General features: G+C 37.1%; 1 protein-coding gene across 1 annotated transcript in view; it reads left to right on the plus strand.

The window, feature by feature from the left end:
• The first annotated feature begins 5,990 nt into the window (after window positions 1-5,990).
• LOC129454128 (uncharacterized) overlaps window positions 5,991-20,363 on the plus strand; it is a 93,161-nt gene continuing 78,788 nt past the window's right edge. The window contains exon 1 of the mRNA XM_073865562.1: window positions 5,991-6,088. Within this exon, the coding sequence (XP_073721663.1) occupies window positions 6,048-6,088 (41 nt within the window). The 5' untranslated portion in view covers window positions 5,991-6,047. The remainder of the gene's footprint in view (window positions 6,089-20,363) is intronic.

The following is a 20,363-nucleotide window of genomic DNA, read 5'->3' on the forward strand; positions in this document are numbered from 1 at the left end:
CATGCAGGAAGTGATCCCACTGCGCCTCTTCGTTCCACTTACACTCCGCCGCCAGGGTACGGAAGTCAATGGCGTAGTCTGATACGGAGCTGTCTTCCTGGCGCAGATCAGTGAGACGCCTAGCGGCCTCCTTCCCGGCGACGGAGCGATCGAAGACGCGTTTCATCTCTTCAGAGAGGGCATGGAACGAAGCACAGCAGGTGTCCTTGTTCTCCCACACCACCGTCCCCCAGAGGGCAGCCTTCCCAGTTAATAATGATAGTACGAAGGCCACCTTCATCTCCTCAGTCGTGAAGGTGCGGGGCTGTAGAGCGAAATGTAAGGAACAGTGAGACAGAAATGTGCGACAAAAGTTCGGCTCACTTTTCTGGAATCGGGAGGCGTGGATCAACCTGAGAATTACCCCCGGAAACGATCGGCGGTGTGGGTGGCGTGGGTGGCGCAGCGGGTGGTGGTTGATGTTGCGCTTGATGGGGGAGCTCGGACATCTTCGTCACCATTGCTTGGAAGGCTCGACCCATCTCATCTATCGCCTTGTCCTGACGATCCATCCGGCTGATGGCTCTTTGTAGGAAATCTTCAAGATGAGATGGGGAGCGATCGCCTGCTGCTTCCATTGATGGTCAGATCCTTCTGTAACGACTCGTGAAAATGAGGAGGAAGCAAATGCAGGAAATTAATGAATGTTTATTGTAAATATGTAAATATGAACAGAAATGACAGGGCTGATGAATCTCCAGAGTATATGCAATGGTGGCCGATGGACTACGGTGGTGGGCGAAGAGTTGGTAGGTGAAGACGGTGTTGTGGTGATGACAGTCCAATGGTGAAAACCAGAAACAGACCGGAACATCCACACGAAGACAACATGAACACTAATCCAACTCGGGAACAAGACACAGTAATCCAGTGGGCACAGCGTGAACATGAAGAGAGGATCTGACAACAAACACAGAGAGCAGAGGGTAGATATAGCCGAGTGGTGATGAGGATCAGCTGGAGCGAGACAATCAACACACACAGGTGGCAGGAATAAACCTAACTAGCACATGGAACAAATGTCAGTACAAACACAAACTAGTGATGCGCGGGTCGTCTCGTAACCCGCGGGCCCGCAGGTAACCCGCGGGTCGGGTTGGGGCGGGTAAAGAAATTGTAACTTTAATGCGGGGCGGGTTGGGGCGGGTCATTAAAAACAAAATTAAAAAACTGATATGTTGCGTCTAATTCCCTGTAGCATATATATTAAATATTTGGGAATATATATTTTTACATTTAATTACGTTCTTTGATAAGGTTAAATTACGTAGGCCTATGTGGCAACGTAACTTCCGCAACGTAACTTGCGCAACGTAACTTGATATCCCCAAACCTTTGACGTCACGGAAGCGCCAAGTAGCTCCGCTGGCTGCCAGCCACAACAACAAAACAAACGGAGAATTAAAAGATGAAAGACGATCTGCAGGAGAAATTAAGGTAGGGAATTTGTGAATAGATAATACAAATGCTGCTTTTTTGTGTGGTGATCTACTTTTAAAATGATAAAGCAGACAAGTTCTACATGCTAAAAACACTTTAAATGCGTGGACTATACTGCATATATCTCTACATTGGATTTAGGGATGTCACCATTACTCTATTTTCTTGAGGAGTTAAAAAAAATCCTGGAGCACATGTCGAGTACGGTTTAAAATAGCGGAGATTTAGTGAAACAAACTTGAAAGAAAATTACAATAGTATCAGAAGCATATATCAGCACAACGCTGCCTCTCTCTCTCTCTCTCTCTCTCTCTCTCTCTCTCTCTCTCTCTCTCTCTCTCCCTCGTTCGCTCGCTCTCGCGTGCTTCAGCTCGTGCATGAAAGCAAGAAGAATGCGATGCAATTGCATGCTTGTAAATTTCGGAAGTTTACACGACTGAGCTGCAGCGGCAGGCATAAGATTTATAAAAACACATATGAGAAGAAAGGCACAGCAACTCAAAAAGACTTAAGTGTTTCACAATTCTCATAATGCCAATTTTCCCGTGGAGGCATGGAGCAGCATGAGAATACACAGTTGACTTTTGTGCGATCTACCGGCATTGCCTTTGCGATCGATGTATTGGACACTCCTGGTTTATCATTATCCTATCTCTATATTAATATGACCATGCTGGTTTCTATGGCTCATTGGTGTATGTTGTTGCCAGTTTACAGGGCGATGTAATCTAATGGCTGTTTCAAAGCACTCTTAGGCTGAAATAAAGCCTCTTTTTATTTACATTAAAAATGCCTAATATGTCTATTTTAATGGTCGCGGGCGCGGGGCGGTGCGGGTTGTAAAAATAGATACAGTGTTGCGGTGCGGGTTGGGGCGGGCCAAATATTTCATAAAAGCGGGACCCGCGGGTTGGAAAAAACGCCGACCCGCGCATCACTAACACAAACACAACACATGACACAGAGGAAACAATGGATTTCCTACCGTGACAGTTTCGGTTTGAATTCATTGCATCTCAGACAAAACAAACTCTACGGACTGCAAAGTGTCTGCAGAGCTTTGTTTTAACATGAAAAAGATGTACACAGGTAATGCATTAATACTGAAGCTCTGGGCTGGGCATTTGACAAACAAAGTCTCATTGTGATCTTGTGTATGCAGGTGTTTTATTAGTTAATAAAATGTTTTGTTGGTTTTATAACCTCAAATAAGAAATATATTTTCCATTTATGAGTCGCTTTATAGGGTGTGCTAAATAAATACATAAATGTAAATAAACTATTCTAATATTGAATGATTGTCTCTTGTTTGTATATTATGTTATTAGCATATTACATTTTACAATTGTAACGAGTAGTCCTGAAACAGAGGATCCAATTGGAGTTTTATTGGAGACACAGTGATACAAACAAACCGGCATAAGGGCAGGCAGATAACAATCACAAGAACAGATACATGCAGAGATCTGAGGCAGGCAGACCCTTACGAAAATTAACCATGGTTTTACTACAGTTAAAACCAAAAACCATGGTTACTGTAGTAAAACCATGGTAACCACAAAATAACCATGGTTTTGACAACCATGGTTTTCAAAAACCATAGTTAAACCATGGTTAGTGTAGTAAAACCATGGTTTTGCTGATAGTAATCAATGCACCAAAAAACCATGGTTACTACACTTTTACCACAATAAAACCATGGTTATTTTTCGTAAGGGGAGAACAATCAATAATCCAAAATACAGTCCTGGGGGCCGTTTCAGAAAGGTGGTTATAAGTGAAAACTCTGAGTTTGTTAACCCTGAAATGAGGGAAACTCTGAGTTTTCAGTTTCAAAATGAGAGGTAGGTTAAACCCGAGACAGCAGGGTAAGTCACGCCTGTTTCAGAAGGAGAGGTAACTTATACTCAGAGTCTGTTTCCGGGGCAACTTACTGTGTGACTAGCCTGGTCGGGAGCATGTTTTATTCTGTAAACTCAGAGTTTCTTGTGGTCTTCTCCCCATTTTTAAAGGAGTAGCTGCGTTTAGTTGCTGACACGTTCTTTTTGACCATGGGATTGCATCTGCATAAAAATTTATATAAGGTGTAATAATGTACACTCCTCCGTTTAATTATTTCTGATATTTTAACCGTGATGAAAAATTAAATGTATTTTCAACAACAACTCTTTTCTTTAAAATATATGCTCGTAGTTGCTGTACACTTGCAGCAACACTTTTCAGTTTTAGTAGTAAAAAGGATTTAGACCTCTTTTTTTACGTGCTGTTACCATGGTGAATCATAATATCGGAGCTCCATTGATGATGGCTTTTTATTGTAGTTGTGCATGCGCTTAACTCAGAGTCAACCTACTACCTACCTAGAGTCGATTGAACTAACTCAGATCAGCTATTCTGTAACGGAAAACTCAGGCTGAATCCGAAACTGCATACTGCCATACTATATAGTAGGTAAAAAGCATTAGGCGAACGAAAAGACCCCTTCACAGTTCACGCCACAGATGGTTCCCACTGCGCATGTCGGGGTCAGAAAAGTCATTACCGCAGATTGAGTTGCGTATTATTCGGTATCGTCAAAAATGCCTACTTACATCGTGGGCTTTGAAAATCGTACCAGGTCTGTCGTTAAGTTTTTCGGGATTCCTGCAGAATCTCAAAAACAAAAAATACAACATCTGCGGCTGCAAGCAATTAAATGTGCAGACTGGGGCAATGCAAAGATCAAAGAGGCTTGTGTTTGTAATGCTCACTTAATTTCAGGTAAGTCATCATTTTTCAGCCCTGTTAGATTAAACTAGAAAGTCTAAATGGTATGAACAGTTTGACCCCATGATGCGTGCGCACCAGAAAGTCATTCAATGTTTACAAACCTAGTAGCCTATGTCTGAAACCTCAGTATACGTAAAAGGGTAGGCGAGAATTACCAGGATTTTTGACTATTTCTCGCGAGATTCAGAGGCACGGCACGTGTAATTAAGTATCGTCCGAAACAGCATACTTTCCTAACATATAGTATGTGAAGAGATCTAGTATGTCAGAATCCTCAGTATTCATTAAATCAGTAGGCAAAAAATCCCCGGATACCCTACTCAGTCCACCCAAATTTGGAAGCATGCATCGGATGGACACTTCTATCCCAGCTTTTTCCCATGATGCCACGGGAAAGCAAAGCAATCGACCGGGTGATTTCCATACACACACAGGGCTGTTCCTCAGCACCCTGACTTCACGCACAGACCCAGGATATACCACAAAGTGCTCAGCTGATTCATGAAAATAAAGCTGCAGAATTGTCACAGCTGTGTTGACATGGCAGTAAATATGTGATAGTTTCTTAAAAAAATACATTTGAATAAAGTTTTGGTTAATATGGTATTCACTTCCATACGTTTTCATATATTGTGATGGTTTTATTCATTCATTTTAAAATGCATGTTTCCTGTTGTTTTAGGTAAATAAAAGAGCATAATTGCTTCACTAAAATGTATATAATCACTTGTCATCTGACAAATACATATTAAATTACAGTCTGCTTTGTTTTACCTATTTTTGTCCACTAATATCCACTAAATAATGTGTATGTGTAATATAATATCTGTAACACTAACATAGACGGTAGTAGAGTTGTCAAGTTACTGATGCAATCAGGTGTTAGTGCACCTGTCCCTCATCCAAACGCATACGTTTTCATGTCTTTTATTAGGTTTGTTCAAGTTCATGCACTGCTGCAAGAACCAACAGGTGGAAGTACAGCGAGAGCGATTCCAGAAATCATACAGAGAAGTCTGATTTCGAGTCGCTCTCGTGGTATTGTGATGTCATCCTCCTGTCGTTTCTTGTGGTTCCGCGCATGAACTCGAACAAGTCTATTACGTCACAGGTCACAAGATCACGTCAACGTGGTGGATGATATCCATACTTAAAGCTATCATGCGATAATGTACGTACTCTTTTAGGCTCGTTAAATAGGTACTCAGTGAAATTAAGTACTCAGTAAGTATGCGATTTCGGATTTAACCGATGCATATGTGTATCCTTCGCGCTCTTCACGGGCTGAAATCACCCACAAACCTATGCGCGCAGCACCGAAAGCACACCTTTCATTGACGCAATGACGTGCACTTGCTAGCCTGTTATTTACGTGTTCACCGAATGCTTAAGAGGAGCCTCGCCTAGCCTCTGAAGCAGGGGTGGGCATCAAGGGCCACAGTCCTGCAGAGTTTAACTTCAACCTTAATCGAACACACCTGAATGTCATTTCCAAACAGTCCTGAAGACTTCAATTAGATTTTTCAGCTGTGTTTGATTAGGGTTGGAGCTAAACTCTGCAGGTACACTGGCCCTCAGGACCAGGAGTTGCCCACCCCTGCTCTGAAGGAAGTGACTTGTAAGGATTAGTCCTGCCAAGGAAGGATCCTTGGTATTGAGAAACAGCCACTGTCTCTGTATACTTTCACTTTCATCACAAGGTTGTCCCAAGGTCTGTCAATCATTTACATGTAGGCAGTGACTGTCGAGCTCTCCCAACACTTTATATAAGACCGGTGGTGAATAGATTTGATGTTCTGATGCTTTTCTCCATGCTACCAGTGAGGAAACCTTGTAACAGGTCAGTTAAATTGGTTGGTGTAACAGAATCCGATTAAACTTTTTAAATGATGTATTTTATCCTTCAAATTCAGTATCGGGCAATTAAATAAATGCTGTGTAATCAGAAAGAATGTGTTCCTTTTTGTTTTTTTACATTGTGTTGATTTTATGTTAAAATAAATAAAAGTGACAACACAAGTTTTTTTATTAAAAGTAACACAAAATGTGTTCCAATAAAAACACCGATATGTATATATTTTAGGACAACATATTTAGTGTGTTGTCCCAAAACTATCACTTATTGTGTTGTTTTTAACACATTTGTTCTGGTTTAACATTAACCTTTGGACCGAGTAATGCTGCTGTCATTCCTGTCAAATATTTACTTTGCTTTTCTGGGAATGTTGCCAGTTCATTTGTTTTTTTTAAAGCAAACATTAAGTGAACAAACCTGTAGCTCGAGCAACCATTGTTTATAAGGGACGAATGCATAATTTGACTGTGAAATCAACCTGATGGGCTTTAACAAAGACTTTATTTCGATATGTTTCATAAGTATAATGTATATGACCTGTCATATGTAAAATAATATTTTAACTGTGATATTAGCTTAGGGAACACATTATGTGATGGTGACATTTCGCACCTTTTTAGGAATTATTAAAGTAATCAAATTCAAATATATGCATGTGGATAAGAGATGTGTTACCTCCCTACTTGTGACTGGTCATATACCTTTCTTAAAATGAGAAAAACAATAAAATTTTAATAGTCATAGTAAAAAGGATTAAATGGAAGCTATTCATTTTAGTCTCATTCAGTTATCACATTGCACTGGACTTGCGTGACTCGACACAAGATAATAATATCTTTCCTGTTTGTTGTTGATAAGATAAAATGCTTAGACAAGTATGTGAGACAAACATCTGGCTCCAGATCTATATGATAATTTACATGTGCTGATAAAAATAAAGTGGCATATAATCCCCAAAATGACAATAACAACATAATGTGATCAATGTTTTACAATGACTTACCAGAATGGCAGATCAATTTAGCTCATGACAGTGTCAAGACCATTAACACACTGTTTGGTGAAAGAGAAGTAACATTATTATTTGACACAGTGATTTGTATTACCACTGTTTACAACCGATATAATGTTTAATTATGCGTACTGTATTGAAACCATGGCTAATTTAAAAAAAAGTTATAATTTCTCTGTTACCAGTCGTCAATGACGTGCTGTTGGCATTGCTTATTAATTCATGTTGTGTTTGGTTGAAATATCCTGTATTAATAAAATAATTACTGCACTTGCATTTAAATGTCAATAATAGCAAGTACCAATATTCAGTCTCAAAACTATTGATAATTTTTTCTGAATCTTTAAAAGACAGTTTAACATTAGACATGTTTATAAAAGCTGTAGGTCCAACTGAGTTGTCTGCTATCGTTTTGTTGCATGTAAGAAATCTCAAGTTAACAATATTATTAAGCTAATGCAATGATGGGAAGAATTATGTTTTTCTTCAGTATAGGGTTTTTCTTTAATGTTCATTTTGTAAAACAAAAAATATGATTAAAAAGACAAAAAAAATGTTTTTAAGGTTAGCTGCACTTAGTATTTGAAATAGGGATGCACCGAATCCAGGATTCGGTTTCGGATTCGGCCGAATACTGGGCTTTTTGGCGGGGTTCGGGTTCGGCCGAATCCTAGATTTTTTTTCCACCGAACCGAACCCTAGGCTTGCGCTACGCTGGTCGACGTCACGCAGCCGTTGATTACACACATCGGGTGCTGACGTGGAGATGAGCTTTTTCTTTCGGTCAGCTGGACACACCAAAACTTTTAAACACCGCTGAAAACGCCTTGAGGACCCCAAATGCCAGCTGTTTTTCAGCCGAGCGCTTGGTAGCTGTGATGCTTCAGCTGTTAGCCGGTTGGTTGCTGTGGTAATGTCCCGCCCCTCCTCCACTGTAATTGGACGGCCGTGTGAAGACTGACATTGACGAGCGGAGCTTCTCACTCAAAGTTAAATATAGTTTTCAGCGCGGAGCTGCTTGCTTATTGGAAAAACGAGCGTGTCGCAACGCATCGCTTTCATTATGCATAGGCTCATGGTAATTGTCAAAATAGTTTTTCCAACTTGTCATCCTGGCATAATGTACAGTTAAAATTATATAAAATGAAAAATACACTGCTGTGGACGTTTTTTACTTCATTAATGTGTTTTACTGTGTTGGAATAAGGATGCGAGTAGGATTCGGTATTCGGTTTCGGATTCGGCCGAATCTTAAACGGTGGATTCGGGATTCGGCCGAACCTAAAAAATCTGGATTCGGTGCATCCCTAATTTGAAATAAAAAAGAAATGCATTAGGCTTTATAGCTACAATAGGAAGAGTTTACTGGGGGAGAGTATAATTTTCACAACCTTAATATTACACCTGTCAAAATTTCCCTATATTATTAAGGTTAAAATGGCAGGATGCACGTCATATTTATATTATTAATACCTCATGTTATGGAGTTTATGCTCTCCAAAAGCATTAAGCTGTAGATGCAATAGGGGTAGTTTACAGTGCAAGTACAGTATATTTCAACGAAACACCGCATTGAATTAATAAGCAGCAAACAGCATTGACGACTGGTTAAATAAATTCGATAACATTATTAATTAGCGATGGTTTCACTACAGCAATCACAATTAAACATGATATCTGTAGTACTACTGTAATACTAAATCACTGTGCCAACAATTACTTCCCTTTTACAAACCGTGGTAAGGGTCTTGACGCTGTCGCGAGCTAAATCGATCTGCCATCTTATTGTCTTTTGTATTCAATCCTTACGAATTCAATTATAAATTATTAAATAAAGTTTAGACAGCGGTGTTGTGTATTTTCTTGGAGGCAAAATGGAAAAATATCGATAAATGGCTGTTTAAAAACAGAAGAGCGCTGCAAACTCGCTGCTCCGCCTATCAACTGTGTGTGATGCGCGTGCACGCGAGGGGAGTATGATTTGTCAGGGGAGTCAGATTACTCAACATTTTTAATCTGAGTGATTTCTTAAGTTATTTACGCCTGCCGGGTGTGTACGAATGTTGCTTTGTTGCGCTATTTTGTATGGAAGTCAATGGAAGCTTTGTTTTCCACCAAAAGCGCGAACCGGTTGTGCGTATTGCTCTGCAGTGAGTAGGCTGACAGGTTGCAAGTTTACAAACATTGCAGGGTGCGCGTGCATCCAGGAGGCAGAAAGCCCAATTGATGAGCTGATCCGCTATACTGCAACAAACTTTCTTTATTGTTTGTATATAAATGAAACTTGATTTTAGTTGGATCTGTTTTTCTGTCTTTATTTTTGCAGTGTTACTGTGATACATGTATGAATTATAATGTTAGGCTAGTGTAAGATTAAAAATATAGGAATGTATTACTTGGTCACAGCTTGTCACAACTCCCTGTGCTGATAGTGATCAAAGACTATTGTCACAGCTGTTTATCCAATACAGTGGGGGTTAAAGGTGATCTTCTGATTGGCAGAGCCGGACAGTAACAGAGTACATTTACTTGAGTACAGTACTTAAGTACAATTTTTGAGGGATCTGTACTTTACTCAAGTATTATTTTTGGGGAGTACTCATGACTTTACTCAAGTACATTTGAGAGGCAAATATTGTACTCTTTACTCCACTACATTTCTATCCAGAACCGTGAGTACCCGTTACTTCTTCTAAAAAAAGGAAAAAAGAAAAATCTCAGAAACCCTCGATTTGTTGTTTCCCTTTTCTCAAACGTGATTGGATTGTGCAGGCGCCACTGATTGTGACAGCCTATCAGCTATCACCTTCAGCTTTCCGCCAAAGTCCCAATAGTCAGATTTAGATAAGGGAAGAAATCATGGACGAAACAATGGATGAAGACACAGTAGGTCCATCCTGGGAATGTGACAACCCGTGGCTCCACCTCGCCAGACTATTTTAATTTTAATGATAGTTTTCGCTTTAAGTGTTTGCTGTGTTTACCAAAACAGAGCTTCATCACCACTTACAAAAATTCAACCCCTTGACAGCGGCAGGGATCACTGGTGATCCCGGATTATTGTTGTTCAAAATTCATTACTCTTCAAAACATCACACTCTTACTTGATCTGGACAAACTCAGCATCACAAGACAGGTTTAAGACTCCAGCTTCGACATTTGACCACTGTTTGTTATTAAACTGGTTTGCAGTGACATTAATTTCTTATTTATGCCAGGAGTGCAAAATAATTAATCTGAAACGTTCGTTATTTTGAATAGAAATCATCAAACATTCATTCTCGTCTTCTCCGGTTTATTTGTATTAAAATACATAAAATATACAGAATCCCCCAGGGCTATTAGTACAATGGTGCGCATATTTGAAGAAATAATGATTAATTATCACATGTTAGTAAAATATTTAGTCTTACAGAATAAGATTTCTATTAATTTTCCACTGAATTATGCGATCTAAAGAGCTCAAAGAGCGAACGGAGTGAGATGTGTGTCTCCTCTTCCTGATTTGTGTCAGATTTGACCTCAGAGCTCTATCATTTGATGTACAGCTGTCAATCATCTCACATGGTTCAATGTGCACTGTGGCAGTAGTAATGCAAAATGTAAAAATGTACTCTTGTACTCTTGATACTCAAGTACTTTTAAAAACAAGTACTTTTTACTTTTACTTGAGTAGACATCTGACTGCAGTACTTTTACTTGTACTTGAGTAAAATTTAGCAAGGGGTAACTGTACTCTTACTCAAGTAATGAACCTGTGTACTCTGTCCGCCTCTGCTGATTGGTCAATTTGAATGTATCAAGTTAGGTTTAGTCACATGGTCAAGAGATAGAGGATAAAGGTCAATGTTTTTATGAGCTCTGGGCCTTTGCATTTTAGCTTTTGCCTTTGCATTGGCCTTTTCCCCTTTCCTTTCTTTCTTCACCTAAGTTCTGGGGTTCGGGCCAATAGGCCTAGATTTCAGTTCTCAAGTGTGAATCTCTTTCTTCTAAACTTTCTTTCTCTGTTCTCTATCTTATCAGGTAATATCTCACATACATTGGAAACAGTCAATTGTTTGTATTATTTATCATTTCATGCATTTATAGTGTAACCATTTCAACTGTAACTTTATGTCAGTACTGTAATTAAACCTTTTCATTTACAAATCTGTTGTTTAGTTTTGATTTAAGGTTAATACTTAAAAACGCTAAGGTTAAACGTTAAACGCTACATATTGGAATACAATATATTCGTACTCTAGCATATTGTGTCCGAAACCCGGGAATGATTGCAGTTTTGTTCTCCTTCCGAAACCTGAGATCCCTTACACTAGTAACGTAATAGTCGCATCTACTGGTATGTTAACATCAGGCACCCAGCACTGACTCTGTTGGTACTATTTTCCATGCAACAATTCCTTGGCATTTTGACTTACAGACACATCTACTAGCCTACAACACAAAGCACATCTCTTCTTTTTGCCTCTCGGTTGCACGCGCGACCAGTTAGTGACGTCGCCATGCAACCCGTCAATAGAGACAGAGTGCAGTTATGCAAATTTGAAAAACACGCCCACCGGGGGGGGGGGAAACAATCCAACCGTCTCCATTGCCTTTGTATGGCGAGAAGCCGCCTCCTTGTCATTTCTGGCTCATAACAAAAAACAGAATAATGCCTAAAAGCTGCTGTGTGACAATATGTACAGCTTACAAGCCAAAAAACACAGAAATAAGTTTTTATAAGCTGTCGAGCCGTAAAACCCAGCCATTAATGAGAAAAAAGTGGATTGCTGACTACATTTCCCCCTAGTGGACGCAGTTCTACTAATATGAGTACTATGAAAAGTTGCCTGTTTTCCACTTTTGTGTCTTTAAACGCTCGTTTTTTGAGGTCGACAGCTTATAAAAACGTATTTCTGGGTTTTTTGGCTTGTTAGCTGTACATATTGTCACACAGCAGCTTTTAGGCATTATTCAGTTTTTTGTTATAAGCCAGAAATGACAAGGAGGCGGCTTCTCGCAATACAAAGGCAATGGAGACGATTGGATTATTTTCCCCCCGGTGGGCGTGGTTCTCAGGTTCTCTATAGACCCTTTGCGAGTCGACGTCACAGTTACGTCACGCGCGCAATGTGGTGGCAGAAAAACTGTGGAAATGAATGAGACACACACGAGTGAAACGAACAACATAACTCACTATAAAATGTTTTGTTGTGCTGTTAAGTGTCAGAATGGGAATGCCAAAACAGATGACCTTCATTTTTATAGTATACTGTCGTTAAAGACACCATTTGAAGATAAACGTAGGTGTTTATGTTTGCAATAAGCCCTCAACCGGACAGACTGGAGTGATGAAATCATCTAAAAATCTTTTAATAATTAGAATAGGAAATAATTAGAAAAGATATCCGGTGTTCTGTCGAAGTCTGATCCCTCTATGTGTCGCTTATAGTGTTTTCATCACGTTACGTTTATAATTTATTTAGAAAGATTAAAGATTTGAATTAGTTCATAATACCAATAATATTACCATTTATTAAAGTTTTCTTATTTTTGTTTGTTTTCTATTACTTCTTTTTACCTTATATCTTAGCCTATGTCTTCTTCCTGTTTGTTCTGATGTTTACTAATAAATATATAATCATAGCACACAAACACACGATGTAAAGTGTTAATAATATATAAACAGGCCTATACAAATTAATTTGTATGTAAACAGTTTTAAAACAAACACGTAGGCTATAAATATAAGGAAGAAATTGAAAACAGGAAAATGATGAAATATTTAAGAAATGATATTATACAGAATACATGATAGTATTGCTCTTATAAGTACTTCAGCGATTCATACTGTAAAAATAATTGATTTACCAATAAAGAACAATACATATACACAGGGGTTAAATTGGGATTTGTTATGTGGGGGGGCTCTGCGGGGAGGGGTACTTCAAGGGATAACATGTTTAATACTGATGATAGCAAAGCCACTGGTGTGTTTCAATGACATTCTGGACCTCTGATAGGATTTGATAAGTTTCAGCTTTAAATCTGTGCCAGGTTGACCCAAAATATTTTAAAAAGAGCTTCTGAATTTTAAATGATGCAAATCTATGAGTTTGACACCCTATATCCATTTGTTGCACATGTCATTATGCACAACTGATCAAACTTTAAAGAAAGTTAAAAGAATCAACCTCCTTGAATAATTCCAGGCATAAGACTCAATTAACAAGAAAAGGTACAACACACAGTACTGTATCAGCAACATGTCTTATAAATTAGCCATAGAGATTCCCTATGCTGGTCAGCAGCTAAAACAATCATATAGTTAGGTTTGATTTGTGTAATCAAAATACATTATTTTATTAAACTATACAATAGTTATATCCAGTGTTATCCTTAACATAATGTAATTAGATGAGTGACATACATACTTTAATCCTTTACACGTTTCTAGTCTTCTATGAAGTTTTCTCGACGTGGGCACCATTCTTACCTCTCCTCTCTCTCTCTCTCTCTCTGTCTCTCTCTCTCTCTCTCTCTCTCTCTCTGTCTGTCTGTCTCTCTCTCTCTCTCTCTCTCTCTCTCTCTCTCTCTCGTCCTGCGTGAGAGCGCGTTCTTGAAGTTCTGAGTTTTTTCGATTGAGTTGCATAACTTGCGCGAAGACGCATTTAAAGGGAAAAGCGCGTGTTTTCGCGGCAATTGCGGCGCCCAATTCGCGTCATTTGCATCGCCCTGTGCGAGGACGCGCCTGGTTGCGTCTTTGCATTGACTTTGTATGTAATCTGCTCGCGCAAATCGTTGAACTTGCGTTGGTGAGTATGCCCCATAATGAATAAAAACGCATTATTCCCTTCGCGTCAGTGCACACGCACCAGCGCAGCGAGTACGCACACGCAAGCGCAGCGGGTACACTAGCAAGAGCAGAGCGCGACCTTCAGCCTATGTGCCGGGGCTTAGCCCCGGACGGCCCCGGCCCAATTTAAACCCTGCATATACATTACATACATGCACACATATCAGTAGCCAAGCCATTTAAACTTTTAATTTATTTAAAAAAAAACGTAACTTGGTGAAAACATTATAAGAAACATTGCACTTAAGAGAAATATAAGGGAAACAGACTTCTACAGAACACCTGATCCATAAAAATCACAGTTTAATGCTAAAACACTTCACAGAGCTATTGCGGAGCTGTCACTTTCTGCCACCAGTTGGGCTCCGCCCACAAAAAACTGTCATCTCTGTTTGCAAACACACAAAAGTTCTATATTGTGCAGCCCAGAGTCGTATAAATAAAGACACGCTTTGATCTTGCCGCCGCGCGGTCACATGATTCATGTAACGTTATAGGGGTGTGCAGCGGAGTCAGTATTTGTATCTGTATTTGTATCTGTAACAGTCTCAATATTATTTGTATCTGTATTTGTATTCGGATGGAACCGGAAGTGGGCGGGTCTTAAACCGGAAGTGTGTCATATTACATAAAAATGGCATTTTAAATGCATTTTTGCTTTTTATTATAATTATAACTTAAAAACTGTAAATATTTATTAAAAATAATAATACAAAATTTTTATCAAAAAGACAAATAACTTGATTCTCGTTAGTAATACTCATGGAAAGTTAGTAATACTCATTGAAAGCAAACAACTCATTTTACAGCCTCATCCAGCTTGTGCCTATGTGCTATGCATCATTGTATTGTAGCATTAAAATAATAAACTTGAAAGCACGTTGACAAAACTGTAGGCTACATCACCTTTAAATGTTTATTGTGCCTGTCGGCACAGTTCCATGAGACCCATTCTTTGTAAATGAGTGCGATGTTTTCAGAAAAAAATAAGTAGCCTACATTAATCCCTCATCTAGCGATTCAAATATAATAATTAAACATCTAAAATGATCGTTATTTGTAAGTTTTCTAAAAGAGTGAAAACCTAATACTACTCATATATCCATGTCTGACATCTTGGTTTCGGTTTAAAAACATGCAGGAATTTGAAAATAAAATGCAGGACTTGCTAGATGTTTAAAGAGTTATTAAGGGAGATAAAGTTTGGGAACTGATTTATGTTAAAAAGTTATTAAGATCGACAAACTCGCGCTGACTGACAGATCCGAAATGCAACGCAGAGACACGCAAAGGCGCAGTCTGTCTGCGTTCCATTTCGGATCTGTCAGTCAGCGCGAGCTTGTCGAGCGCAGTATATGCACAGAATAGTTCAAAAACATCTGTTTTGATAAGAATTTACGAAAGCATAAGCATTACAACAAACTTGCTGAGCTCATTTTTATCTATGTCCATATAGCGTTTGCGCTATTTTAAACGAATTGTTTAAAAAAACTTTCTTATTAATCTTCATCTAAATAAATAAATAATCAGATATTTGTTAAAATTTTCAAATAACAGAACGCTCTATTAAAAATTTGTTATGAGTTATGACTTAGTACACAACCAGCAACATGATTTAAAAAAATAATGTAATTAGAAAGATTTAATTCAAATGTTTCAGTTGTTATTTGCTTACTTTATTTTTATGTTAATTGCAATTCATGTCATAGTAATCTTCAGTTTAAATTTTGCTTTTAAAATGTTACATTTTCATATTTTTATCTATTTACTTATTTATTTTATATTCACCTAGATTGACAATAAAGCTTGCTTCGACTAGAAGTAATTAAAAGATCTACCGGAGTTACACGGAGATACAGAGTTATTAACGAATATTTTATTATCAGAGTGCAGCATTTTATCAAGGTTTTCTGGTCTAATTAAATAAAACAGAAAAAAACTAAAAGGGTAATTTTTCCAGTTTGGTTAAAAGAAGTTTGATATTAGCAGCGTTTTTAAGATTTTAAACTAATTCCAAAACAGCTCGCATTTCTGAATAAGGGTTGCGCCGAAAATGTCATTTTATAGATTGCACTCATTCACTTCTTCACACACATATTATTCGTGCTTTAAGGGGTTTATAATTTACAGCTGTTCCAGTAAACACGTGATTATGTCTGGCCGAATATTTTCTCTGATATTCGGATGAATTCGTTATTCGTTTTGAAGCTATTATCCGTGCCCTTCCGAATAACGTATTCGGCTTCAGGCACATCCCTATAATGTTCTACAGTTCCAAACTAAGCCGGGCTGTCAATCTGTTTGCATAGGTTTTCAGCTATTTTTGGAAAATATTAGCTTGTAATGTGAATTGATTACTATACTTACTATGTGTATAACGTTTTTTTACTAGAGAGTGATGGAAATACAGTAAATGAGATACAAAGTCAGAATTCTGAGATATAAAGTAACAATTCTGAAATACAAAGTCAGAACTCTGAGATACAAAGTCAGAATTCTGAGATATAAAGTCACAATTCTGAGATATAAAGTCAGAATTCTGAGATATAAAGTCACAATTTTGAGATACAAAGTCACAATTCTGAGATACAAAGTCAGAAATCTGAGATATAAAGTAACAATTCTGAAATACAAAGTCACAATTCTGAGATATAAAGTCAGAATTCTGAGATATAAAGTCAGAATTCTGAGATATAAAGTCACAATTCTGAGATACAAAGTCAGAATTTTGAGATATAAAGTCACAATTCTGAGATATAAAGTCAGAATTCTGAGATATAAAGTCAGAATTCTGAGATATAAAGTCACAATTCTGAGATACAAAGTCAGAATTTTGAGATATAAAGTCACAATTCTGAGATATAAAGTCACAATTTTGAGATACAAAGTCACAATTCTGAGATACAAAGTCAGAAATCTGAGATATAAATTAACAATTCTGAAATATAAAGTCAGAATTCTGAGATATAAAGTCACAATTCTGAGATACAAAGACAGAATTCTGAGATATAAAGTCACAATTCTGAGATATAAAGTCACAATTCTGAGATATAAAGTCACAATTCTGAGATATAAAGTCACAATTCTGAGATATAAAGTCACAATTCTGAGATACAAAGTCACAATTCTGAGATATTAAGTCACAATTCTGAGATACAAAGTCAGAATTTTGAGATATAAAGTCAGAATTCTGAGATATAAAGTCACAATTTTGAGATACAAAGTCACAGTTCTGAGATATAAAGTCAGAATTCTGAGATATAAAGTCACAATTCTGAGATATAGTCACAATTCTGAGATACAAAGTCACAATTCTGAGATACAAAGTCACAATTCTGAGATATAAAGTCACAATTCTGAGATACAAGTCAGAATTCTGAGATATAAAGTCACAATTCTGAGATACAAAGTCACAATTCTGAAATATAAAGTCACAATTCTGAGATACAAAGTCAGAATTCTGAAATACAAAGTCAGAATTTTGATATATAAAGTCAGAATTCTGAGATATAGTGTCACAATTTTGAGATACAAAGTCACAATTCTGAGATATAAAGTCAGAATTCTGAGATATAAAGTCAGAATTCTGAGATATAAAGTCACAATTCTGAGATACAAAGTCACAATTCTGAGATATAAAGTCACAATTCTGAGATACAAAGTCACAATTCTGAGATATAAAGTCACAATTCTAAGATACAAAGTCAGAATTCTGAGATATAAAGTCAGAATTCTGAGATATAAAGTCACAATTTTGAGATACAAAGTCACAATTCTGAGATACAAAGTCAGAATTCTGAGATATAAAGTAACAATTCTGAAATACAAAGTCAGAATTCTGAGATATTAAGTCACAATTCTGTGATACAAAGTCAGAATTCTGAGATATAAAGTCACAATTCTGAGATATAAAGTCAGAATTCTGAGATACAAAGTCAGAATTTTGATATATAAAGTCAGAATTCTGAGATATAGGGTGGGTTGCACCAACAAGGATTAGGCCTAAATCTGGTTTAAATCAAAGCTTATTTAATAATTCCGTTGCACCAAACTTTAAACCTGTTTAAAAATAAACAGGTTTAAATTTAAACTGTCATTTTGATCCAGGTTTAAATCTTACAGTAAATCTAGATTATCTTTAATCCTGTTGCTCCATTACTTTAAACTCCGTTTTAAATCTCAGTGAGGGATTAACTTTAAACTTGCATATGAGGAGGTTTAAATATGTTTTTTTACAATTAAATGTCTGGCTAAATGATTAGAAACACATACCGCGAGCATGGTGGCGCTATTCAAAGATGCGTTTATTATAACATCTCAACAAAGTGAGTTTGGCGGCTCAAAAAGATTATTAACAGCACCGGTGACAGCTACCGATGCTCGTATGTGCTTCTCCTCTGTTACGCGGGCTCCAGTCAGACGAAGGACAGTGAATGTACGGACACACGGTGGCGCTTCATGACAAATGCTTCCGACACATCTTGTTCATTATAGCACAATATCTGAGCTTTGCGATATTTCCTGTTACAATATTTCCTGGTCTGTTAATTGTTTTAAAAGATTGTCAAATGTTTTTATTTGAATCAGACCGTTAGATTAGCCTACCGGTGTATGTAGGTGATTTATAATACAACAATTACATTACCTTTGCTTGCATAAACTGTTTATTTCCTTTTTGAATGACAACGTCAACATTGTTGCTGTTTAATTACACCGGAAAATTCAACATGGCGGACAAAATAAATCGCAGATGAAGGATTTAATACAGTTTAAAGGTTTAATCTAAGATTTGTTAATCTGTGTTTAAATTTAAGTGGTGCAACACAACTCGAATTAAAATTAAACTGGGATCAACAAACCCTAGATTAGCTCTAAACTCTGCTTAATTTAATCCTTGTTGGTGCAACCCACCCATAGTGTCACAATTCTGAGATACAAAGTCACAATTCTGAGATATAAAGTCACAATTCTGAGATACAAAGTCACAATTCTGAGATATAAAGTCACAATTCTAAGATACAAAGTCAGAATTCTGAGATATAAAGTCAGAATTCTGAGATATAAAGTCACAATTTTGAGATACAAAGTCACAATTCTGAGATACAAAGTCAGAATTCTGAGATATAAAGTAACAATTCTGAAATACAAAGTCAGAATTCTGAGATATTAAGTCACAATTCTGTGATACAAAGTCACACTTCTGAGATATAAAGTCACAATTCTGAGATATAAAGTCAGAATTCTGAGATATAAAGTCAGAATTCTGAGATATAGTGTCACAATTCTGAGATACAAAGTCACAATTCTGAGATATAAAGTCACAATTCTGAGATACAAAGTCACAATTCTGAGATATAAAGTCAGAATTCTGAGATATAGTGTCACAATTCTGAGATACAAAGTCACAATTCTGAGATATAAAGTCACACTTCTGAGATATAAAGTCACAATTCTGAGATATAAAGTCAGAATTCTGAGATATAAAGTCAGAATTCTGAGATATAGTGTCACAATTCTGAGATACAAAGTCACAATTCTGAGATATAAAGTCACAATTCTGAGATACAAAGTCACAATTTTGAGATACAAAGTCACAATTCTGAGATACAAAGTCAGAATTCTGAGATATAAAGTAACAATTCTGAAATACAAAGTCAGAATTCTGAGATATTAAGTCACAATTCTGTGATACAAAGTCACACTTCTGAGATATAAAGTCACAATTCTGAGATATAAAGTCAGAATTCTGAGATATAAAGTCAGAATTCTGAGATATAGTGTCACAATTCTGAGATACAAAGTCACAATTCTGAGATATAAAGTCACAATTCTGAGATATAAAGTCACAATTCTAAGATACAAAGTCAGAATTCTGAGATATTAAGTCACAATTCTGAGATACAAAGTCAGAATTTTGAGATATAAAGTCAGAATTCTGAGATATAAAGTCACAATTTTGAGATACAAAGTCACAATTCTGAGATACAAAGTCAGAATTCTGAGATATAAAGTAACAATTCTGAAATACAAAGTCAGAATTCCGAGATATTAAGTCAGAATTCTGTGATACAAAGTCACACTTCTGAGATATAAAGTCACAATTCTGAGATATAAAGTCACAATTCTGAGATATAAAGTCACAATTCTAAGATATAAAGTCACAATTCTGAGATACAAAGTCACAATTCTGAGATATAAAGTCAGAATTCTAAGATACAAAGAATTCTGAGATATTAAGTCACAATTCTGATATCTATATCTACATCTATATCTGTGTGTTTTAAGTCATTGCTAGGGTATTATGGGTGGTTGCTAGACTATTTCTGTTGCATTCTGTGTTTGTTTTAAGTTGTTGCTAGGGTATTATGGGTGGTTGCTAGGCTATTTCTGTTGCATTCTGTGTTTGTTTT

The sequence above is a fragment of the Misgurnus anguillicaudatus genome, unplaced genomic scaffold (assembly GCF_027580225.2).
Source record: "Misgurnus anguillicaudatus unplaced genomic scaffold, ASM2758022v2 HiC_scaffold_32, whole genome shotgun sequence".
NCBI classification, from domain to species: domain Eukaryota; kingdom Metazoa; phylum Chordata; class Actinopteri; order Cypriniformes; family Cobitidae; genus Misgurnus; species Misgurnus anguillicaudatus.